General features: G+C 38.5%; 1 protein-coding gene across 1 annotated transcript; it reads right to left on the bottom strand.

Moving 5' to 3' along the window:
• Positions 1-9,015: 9,015 nt before the first annotated feature.
• On the bottom strand, positions 9,016-10,101 carry LOC141569726 (E3 ubiquitin-protein ligase CBLL2-like). Its single transcript, XM_074324083.2, is given in 3 exon segments — positions 9,016-9,482; positions 9,679-9,838; positions 9,841-10,101. Coding segments are annotated over 3 exon segments (888 nt in total).
• Between the last annotated feature and the right edge of the window lie 383 nt (positions 10,102-10,484).

Genomic DNA, 10,484 nt, shown 5'->3' with positions numbered 1-10,484 from the left:
CCAGAAGTGGTTTTGGTAAACGTGTTTATCATTCAAATTTGCTATGCTCAGTTTCACACAAAAACATGTCTTTTACTTCACTCTTATCAGTCTCACACATGTGCGGCCAAATCCTGCCCCTCTTAGCAAACAACTTGTTTTGCAATCCTCAATCCACATAGATAATATATTGTATATGCTCTATACGAAGATGGAAAAAGAGGTCACAAGCCAAGGAACGCAGGTAGCCCTCATGATCTAGAAAAACTAAGGAAACGGATTCTCCCCTAGGGCCTCCAGAAGGAGCTCAGCCATGGCAAGACCTTGATTTTAGCCAAGTGAGACCCGTTTTAGACTTCTGACCTCCAAAACTGTAAGGTAATAAATTTATTGTTGTTTTAAACCACTGGATTTGTTGTAATTAGTTACAGTAGCAAATTAATACAAGTGTTGAAATGCTTTGGGGCATTTTGGACTTCCTTGATGTTGCCAGTCTCTTTAAGAAAAGCTGGCATGGAGGACAGTACTTATGCAGTATTCGTGCATCTTCTTCCAATAATTCCCATGTTTATTAGCATTGGACACTCTGGCCAGCCAGTCTTCCCTTGTCATAAGACAGTAAATGATGTGCCCCCAACACAAATTGCTGGGCTCCACCCCCAGAGTTCCTGATCTGGGGAAGGCCTGAGAATCTGCATTTCTAACATATTCTCAAGTCAAACTGAAACTGCTAGTCAAGGGACCACACTTTGAGACCCACTAGTCTAGTGGTACAGAAAGGCATTTAAAGAAATAATTAAAACACAGTGTAATAACTGGTATGATGTAATTATACAAATGATATAGTAATCACAGTGCAGAGGCATCAAAATCATACATGTGGTTGGAGAAAAGTTTTAGAAAGAAGTGATGTATCTGCTGAGGTTTGAAGAATGTATTTTGAAAAACAGAAAAGAGAAGGAAAAGTGGGAGAGAAAACCAGGAAAGGAATATTTGGCAGAGGGAAACCTGTATGGGAAGACACAAAGGGGGAAACTGCTTTTTTAAAGAACATTGGAAAGGTGGGAAATGAGGCCAGAGAGGGAGACAGGCCAGAGATGAGGGCCTTTCTGTGCTAAGCAAAGGAATTCGAAGTGATACCAAATGCGAGGGCTGTACATCGGTGTCTATAAACAGACTGACACGTCAGAGGGCTTACTTGGTGGTTGTGTTGGATGAGTGAGGCTGCTGTGAGACCAGAAGCAGGGAAAGTAACGTCTCTTCCAGCAGCCCCCAGAGATGCAATGAGCGCCTATACTATGGTAAAGTAGAAGCTACAGACCTTGGTTACCAAGGAAATACAGAGGGTGCCACAAAAACGTATACACATTTTAAGAAAGGAAAACTGCATTAAAATTGTAATACTCAATATATACTGATAACAAAAGATGAATACAAGTCATGTGCATACATTTTTTTGGCACTCCTGGAATGGGGAGTGAGGGAGGAGTATGGAGGACTAAAGAATGACCAGCAGGGTTCTGGCCTGTACATTTGGTTGCCTCAAGGAACCATTCACCAAAAGAGGAAACACTAGAGGAGTCTGCTGGGTGGGAGGTGATGATGCAGTGATGGATTCACTGGGGTTCAGGGGCCTGGATTATAGCCAAGGCAAGTCAACCAGATGATACTTGTAAACAGCTATGAGCTGCTAGTATATCAAAGCAGAAAATGAAATTTAATGTTCCAATCAAAGAAAAATGTTTACCTACAGACTTTAAAATAACGAAGGTAGTTTTATTTTCATCAGATACTTTTTGTAGAACAGTGCACCCTCCCCACTCCTCTCTGGCTTAATGTGTGGCTAGCCGCTTTCAAAGTCAACAGCATCAGGAAAGAAAAAAGAAAACAGAAAGGGATTTAGTAATTACTCATTTGTGATAGAATCCACCTAATAGTAATCATACTGACTGAGTGAGGTGCTTTCTCCAAGCATCTGTTCTGGAGTTGGCTACTACTTTGCTCCTTCTCCCCTGTAAATATACACAGGCTTGTGGACATGTTCTATCTGTGCCCTAAAGAAAGAACCAGGTATGGTGATTATAATGAAACCTAGGCAAAGTGTGGGGTAAATTACAGTTAATGTTTTCAATTTTCAGCAACCATATAGATACTACATTAAGAATATAAGTAATTTATGTATATTTAACTCTAATGAAAACATATCAAATGCCATTATATATTCAAATGCTAGTAAGTCATGTGGTTTTAAAAGATAAAAATTAAAAGTCGACCCTCTAACAAATTTAATTTAAATAATTATTAATAAAAGATAGAGATTGTAGAAAAGGTGGAAAGTTGGAAACTTTTTTTACAGAGTGCCATATAAATGCATATAAAAGTAATACCAAAAATCACCTACAGAAATACAGATAATTTTAATTTTTACTTATCCTTTCCTATATTGTATAAATATTCAATAATGGGCATGTATTGCTTTTTTAAACTAAAACACAATTATTTTAAAGCTATTTTCCCTAATAAAAAATAATAGTATTTTAGTTACATTTTTAAGTATATATTCTAAACTGAAAACCTAAGATTATGCAGACATCTGTCCCTAAAACAGATATTTGCCCAACTGCCTCCTCACAGTCTTAAATGCAGCCAAGAGGCATCCAAAGTGATGTCAGACTTGGAGACAGACATCTGGGCTGATGCAGAGCTGGGGGGCTAATAGCTTGCTTATATGTGATTAGAATAGAACAGACAGAGGAAGGTTGGACTAAACAGGTAAAGGCAAGTTTTAGGACATCGATTTAGAAAGCCATTTCAGATTGTTGGGAGCCAAGAAAGGAGGGGTTAAAAGGATGGTTTTCCTCCAAGGCAGCCCATGCTAACTTGAGCCTCCTTGGATGCAAAGATAAAGAATAAGCGACTATGGCTCTATATGCTCCCTGAATACAGATCTGTCAGTCATAAAGCATAGAGCTAAATATTCAAGGTAAGAGCAGGCCACTGTAGCTCAGCTATTGCACAAATGGCTCCCACAAATTTAGGACCTCCCAAGACAGCAATTCAGAAGAGAAAATCTGGAATAAGGTTTTATGCTGATAAGCACAAGACTTTGCATATAGTCTTCAGTAATTTGATCACCAAGACTCTAGGAAACACCAGCAGCATATGCAGTGTCTACTTAAGCTAAATTCTCCACAATTTGTTGAAGGTCTGTGCAGGTTATTGAAGGTTAATCATCCTTATAACTTGGATATTAATGAGGAAACTGGGAAATGAATATGTGCAGATGACAAAACCTGAAGAAAATATTTAGTGTACTAAACCCTTTCAAAGGTGAACTTTCCCGCGTCTTAACATCAGATGTTTGTAATTCATGTTTTTAAAAATACCTTATATTAGAATAAATTTTAATTGTAAAACTGGACAGTGTGTAATTCTTTGACTATCGGGGTGAAATGAGGGCAAAAATGGCTTGTATGAGTTAGCTACCACTGTATAAGAAAGCATCCCAAAACTCCATGACTTAAAGCAACAAGCATTTATATTATTGCTCACAAAATGACAGGGAACCTGAGTGGTTCTTCGGGTCTCAGATGAGCTCCTGCATGGGTCTGCTGTCAGGTGTGAGTTGGGTTAGTAGCTCTGCTAATTTTGGCTAGGCACTGTCACATATTTTGAGGTTGGCTGACTTTAGGCTGGTCTAGGATGGCTTTAAATAGGAAAGATGAATTCTCCTCAATGCATTTTCTCATCCTCCAGCAAGGTAGGCCACGTTTATTCTCATGGTGGCTAAGCTCTGGGAGTGGAAAGACACAAAGCTTCTAGGCTCAGAACTGACACAACGACACTTCTACCACATTCTATTGGCCAAAGCACATCACAAGGCCAGCCTATATTCAAGGGGACATGAAAATAGACTCCACCTTTTGATAAGAGGAACTCTGAAGACACACTGAAAGTGCGTATATATAGGAAGGGTTAAGAACTGAGGAAAGTTTTGCAATCAGTCTCCCACATACATAAACCAAACAGAAAATCCAAGTGAAACAGTAGGAAAAAGTTAAAACACAGCAAACAATGGTCAATGAAGCAGTCCTTCTATTTCCTATTGTGTGATGACACATGACTAAAAAAATACTAAGTTTCATTCAGCAAAGGAAAAGGGGTTCTGTATCCCCACCTCATCCCAGTCCCATCTACATCACATTTTTACCTAGGTCTGACCTTGAAAGATGCTTAAAATATAAGTGAGTGCCTCCTATTGGAAATGAAATCTATCTATTGCCTATTTTGTCTAAGAAAAAAATGTATTACTTTATTCAGCATAATGTTATTGGCACTGTTATGAGATGTGCTAAATTCTGACACTTTTCAGAATGATTCAGATAAAACTTTGCCAAGAAAATTCTAATACCTGAGGCATTTTTTTTCTGAATTATCCATTTAATTACCCCCTTCTTCCCCATCCATTGTTTTTGTAGACACAATCCAAGCAGATTGCATCTTCCCATCTGTGGTTCCTGAGCCATTTGAAAATAAAGAATAGATGGATACAGAGTTAACAATAAAAATATTTAACAAACAGTATGGCATGGGCACTGACCAATCAGAATCTAGGCTGGCACTGGATTCTGCTATGCTGTGAGTCCCACTACCACCTCCCACTTGGAAGAAGGGATGAACGATGCCTCCTACTTTACCTCTCAGGAAAAGGCCACTTTAATGAAACCATTGAGGAGGCTCAGCATATGCTCTCTGGAGCGTTAGTGACACTCTAGACTATTGTCTGGATACTAAGCTGCAGGATATAGGCTGACTAGTTTCTCTAACAGCTGAGGAAGAAAGGGAGCTGGTAACACTGGGATTGGCCAGCTCAGTCAGAGTTTATTAGGAAAAAGGAAGTGTTTCTCATGGGCCAGATATTGCCCCTCACTAGAGGCAGCCAGTGTGGAGTTCATCTTAGGTCCTGTCCCAGAGGACCACCTGGAGGGATGAGCACAACTCAGTAGAGAAAAGCTGTAGGTATTACCAGATTCTCAGGGCTGAAGAATAAATAAGGAACTAACTGGAAAAGAGATGAACTACAGGGAGAGATCTGGAGTGTAAAGGAATTCTTGTCAACTATGAAAGCGCCCATGAAAAAAATCAATTCTTAAAACTTGTAGTCAGGCCCAGAAAGCACTAATCCAGTTTCATTTGGTATCAATCGAGTAAGACCTTTTCTACTTTCCTCACCTCTCCTGTCCCAATCCCTTGCACTCCAACTCTGGAGGATCAAGACCTCCACTTATTGAAATAGGGGAGAAGAAATAAAAGCAAATGTGGGTAATGCAAGAAGCTGACCACAACATTCTCCCCCAACTGCTAGTTTTCCACTAGCCATAGCTAGGAAAGTGGGGAAAAGCCTCATCCTTAAATAAATTCCAAAGTTTGACCATCACATCAGACTGGACATTTTAATTACTAACTACAGGGCTTTCTATCATCTAACTGTATAGAGAAAAATCATGAGATGGTCCAATTTTTCACCCGGGGCAAAATAAAATGTAAAAAAAAGAAGCAAACAGCAAGAAATGAGTATCACTCATTGTCTTTCGTTGACGGACCAGTACAAAGACCCACCTTCCTTGAAAATGACATTCTTGTGGAGGAAACTAAGAAAGCAATAATTTACGTGACAGGTAGTACTAGTATCATGAAGAAAAATAAAATAGGATTAGGAGATACAGAGGGATGGTGGGGGTGATGCTATTTTCCACAGAGTAACAAGAAAGGCATTTGAACAGAGACATGAAGTGGGAGAGCCAGCCGTTTCATGATCTGTGGGAAGACGGTCCAGGCAGAAAACACAGCAAGTAACAAGTGCAGAGGCAGGAATGAGCTTGGTGGTCTGAGGGTCAAATAAAAAGCTGTATGGCTAGAATACACAGAGTGAGGAAGGAATGGTAGGTGATGAGTTTGGAAAATTCACCAGTAAACTAATCGTAGATAGGCATGAAAAAGGAACTGGACATGAAGTGCAATGCAAAAGCATTTGAAGGCCGATTTCCATTTTCAAATGATTACCTTGATTGCTGTATACCGAAAGGATGGTAGACCACCAAGAATGGAGACTGAGTGACCAGTGACTAAATTTGTCAGACAGCTACTTCCAAATCACCTAGGATACTTACTGAAAGGGCAGATTACTAAGCCCCACCCATCCCCCCAAACCTACTGAATCAGAAGCTTGTGGGAATAAGGAGGCAAAGAACGCTGGTTTTAGCTGAGTCTCTCATGCTGTCAAAATCAGGTATCACCACCCTATATTACACCGTGACCATCTTATGAGCACCCACAAAAGAACTTAGCTCAGTATCAGACTTACACTGTCCATGAGATGTGCATGTTTTTTTTATCTTGCTTCTTTGCTTTAACCACATTTCATCCATCATTAGCAATGGTGCAGGACTTTCTGGTTCAAATTGTTTTGGTTCCACCTTTAACTTGGCCTTGATTTTACTATTTATTCTACCTTGACTATCCCTTTATCTGATGTCTATTTTTGTTTCTTATACTCTTTTCTAGTATTTATACATCCACTTTATAATTTTTAAGGATTAAAATGCCACTTCAGCAGTTTTCAGAGTAATATAATGCACTGTACATATATTTAATTTAGACTTATGTCCTTTATAGCTTCAAAGCCTTTCCTGATATAAGGCAGGGTTTGCATCATTTTTTTTTCCTTAAAGGAAAAATAACAGTAATTTTGTTAACTCTCTACTTACCACAGCCATTCAAACAATAACTGGATGAGTTTACTCCTAACACCATTTAAATATTTTGTCTATTACAACATATTCACCTGATTTGCTTTGCTGCATAACATATATTTAGTTGAGAAGACTTAAAGTGAATTTGACTATTTTCTTAGTCCAGGAAATAAAGAATGATAATGTATCTTAACAGCAATATTTTAATAGCTCCTAAACTTGAGCAAAAAACAGAATCAAGTTTGTACCGGTCCAAGTACCTACAATAATATGATAGAAGCATTTACCATCATTTCACACTTTGCGCTTCTATTAACAAGGCTTTCTCACCAGAAATATTGCATTAACACTGGACTCTCAAATTGCTAGGTATGAAAAATCACTTACTTTTTAAAAAAGTGTATTAGTTATTTCAGGCTGGTCAAGGTTAAAATGGCCATTTATATTATTTCTGACTTCAGCTCTAAGCTCAGAGATGTGTTGGCATTTGATCAGCCAAAACAAGAATTTGTTTTGCCTGTACCCAATAGGATAAAATAATAAATTAGTAGTTCATCCTTTGCCAAAAAGAAATATGCTCTAAATCCATATACTATAAACTATCTAATAAATTTATCCACATACTACACATTTCATGTTTATATTATATACTATTTAGGGGAGGAAAAACTTCACCAAGGTTTACTCAAATTATATATAATCTCCTAAGAATGTCAATTCATACATATGAATTCTGTATAAAGTGTAAGTGGTCATCTTAGCAGGAATACAAGATCCTATAATGCAAAAGCTGATTCTAAAGGCTCCTTCTAAAGCAGTGAAATTTATATCATTTAGTCATTACTTTCCTCCAATACAAAGTTATCTATTAGTCTTCACTGTTAACTTCATGCTAAAATGTTCCAAGTTTAGAATCCTTTACCAATGAAAGAAATATGAAAGAATAAACAGTTCCTTTCATTTCAGGTGAGAGGAAAAACACTTATCACACAATAATGAAACCCAAACAAATGCAAGTTAGTGACTACAAAAATGTCAATCATTAATACATTATTCAAATTTCTCCATGGCACTTAAATTGTATTTAAAACCCAATAAGCAAGAAACCATAAGAAAAGAACCAAACTCTACCATGAAATGGGGAATTATAATAGTCTATTCAGCCCTAAATATTTAGTTTAAGACAAAGAGCATAGTAGCACACACTTCATCTAAATGACACCATTTAAACACTGCTATAATAGAATGTCACTTAAGACTAATACTAAGTATGGCACATTATGTGATTCCAACCATTCTGAAAAAAGGAAAGTACTAATAAGAACTGTAACAGCATCCCCACCAACTTGGAGCCTACAGAGTCACTTTGGCCATATCCTTCCAAATGATTTAGTAATGCTTTTTAACATTACAAACATAAAGCTATCACAGTACTAGAATTCCAATGTACTTTGGTGCTTGTGGGGCTGCCTAAAAATGAAAAAGCATCCAAGTGAAACGCACTATATACTTATTATACCCCAAAATTTCAGTGCCTAAAATGTGAAATAATTCTCTAGCACTGAGCTGTCTATTTTACACTATATTCTAGATTTTCACTTCTAGGCTTTTTATTGTACTTTGGGAAATTAGTGGTAAAACATGGTTTTAAAGAAACAGTATGTGACTGTACTTAAATTCACATAAAAATAGCATTTTGACAACCATATTGAACCTTAATCCTTTTACACAAGTTAACAAAATATATCACCACAAAAAAATCTAAACAAAAACAATAATTTTGAAAGTGGAACAATGCAAATTTATTTCAGGAACTCATATTACAAAAGGCCACCTCTGGGTCGATTTACCACACTAAGGGAATAAAGCTGTTAAAATGCAGCTATGCTCAACTGACTTATTTATCCACACTACAGTAAAGAACCTGAAATAAATCCTAAAGTCAAGGATTAAAACCATTTTAAGAGACGAGATCCTGAGTGTTTTATAGCTAGCTCTGTAAGAAGTGCTTTTCCTTCCTAAAACAGTCCAAGTTTAATTAAAAGGTTGACTATATTAAAGGTTTTTGTCTTCATCAGCTCTTCAGTTCAAAATACTATTATCCTTGCTACTATGGTCTGTATCATGTCTGATCTGAATGATGTGGTCCAGGAAGTGGGGTCGAGGAATGTGGACCTCGCATTGGTGAAGGAGGTAAAAGTCCTTTTGATATAGGCCATACACCAGGATTTGTATCATCTGGTTGTGTAAATGGAGAGCTCAGAGTTTATTGTTCGTTAGTGAACTAGGGTAAAGAGGATTGATTGCTCAAAGGGGATTCACTTTCAGGTGGACCACCATTTTGAGACAGAGGAGATCCTGAAGAAGGAAGATTAATATAAGGTGGCATCTGGCCAATACTATACCCAGGGGAAGAAGTTATTGGTAATGGGTCGCAAGTCATGGGTAGAGGTGGCACTTGACTACAAACCATGTGAGGAGTACCTGAACCCTGGAGAGAATGTGACATTGGACAGTTCACTGATGGTGCAAGAGATGGGGGTGGTGCATGGTACTCTGGAGGCGTAACACGATATGGGTACAAGGCTACTGGCTGACTTTGATATTCAAGATGATGGTGAGAAGGAAGTGATGGTTGTTTAGCACCAAAGTTTGAGTCATCCAGTAGGATGATCATTAATTTGCTATGTTCTTTTGTTGGAATACTAATGGTTTCCTGATGGACTACAGGAGATGAGAGCGGAGACAATTCTGCTAAAGAAGCACAGACATCCTCATGTGGCTATTTATAGTGCTTGTGTGGCCCATGCTGCACAGGAAGGAGGTGGGGACATCAGGGTGTGCTGCTCTGGTAGAATATAGCTCACGTGGTCCTCGTCTAGCAGCATTTAAGGGATTTCAGTTGTTGGTAAGGAACTTATGGCACATGGGTAACAAGTTTTTCAGCTCTTATAATAGTGGTTGATATAGGCATGTAAGTTTCTTTGAGACAAATATGTTCTCTTGCCTCCCTGGACAGTGCTACACATGAAGACAGAACCTCGTGTGCGCTCCTCAGTCTGCAGCACAGGAGTACTACAACCTGGATACATGTGATCTCCGTTTTCCTTTTTTCATATAAATTAGCACCCTCATAGCAAAATGCATGCTTGCACAGACTCATTCGCCCATAGATTTTAACAGGCAAATCACATTTGTCACAGAAATTAACTGGTGAGTCATCCTTTTCACCTATGATCTTTATCTTAAAGTTTCCCAAAGGCATTCGGGGTTTTTTTTCTTTTTTTCTCAACAGTTCACCTCTTTTACAGTCATACTGCCTTTCTTCATTATCTTCAAATTCTTCTTCACCAGCAGGCATCCCATTCATAGTCTTTGCAGTTTGAGACACAGATCTGTCTTTGCTCACTTGCTTGAAAATGAGCTTTAAAGGAATTCGGCTTTGAACATCAAGGCCACCCGAGGATCCATAACCCTCAGCCCTGGTAACCTATTATCAGTGTCTGTGGGATCCATGTTGGCATACGTTTATCAAGCCCAGGAGGCAGAGTTGAGATCACATCCCTCCACAATCTGCGTAGCTTTAACTACCAAGGGCTTCCTTCTCCTCTCCTGCCCTATCCCTACTCTGGTGAGCAAGCCAGGCATACTCGGAGTTTGGACAAGAGCTTCAGTAGTGTGGAAGTTGCTAAGTGATCTTCACGTGCCTTTAACCAGAAAGTGACTGATGGGAATGGGGAAAGGGAGCACAGC

Source organism: Rhinolophus sinicus, chromosome 18, assembly GCF_057876585.1.
Source record: "Rhinolophus sinicus isolate RSI-liver-muscle chromosome 18, RSI-T2T, whole genome shotgun sequence".
NCBI classification, from domain to species: Eukaryota; Metazoa; Chordata; class Mammalia; order Chiroptera; family Rhinolophidae; genus Rhinolophus; species Rhinolophus sinicus.
The sequence above is the reverse complement of the archived record's forward strand: the minus strand, read 5'-3'. Positions and strand labels throughout refer to the sequence as shown.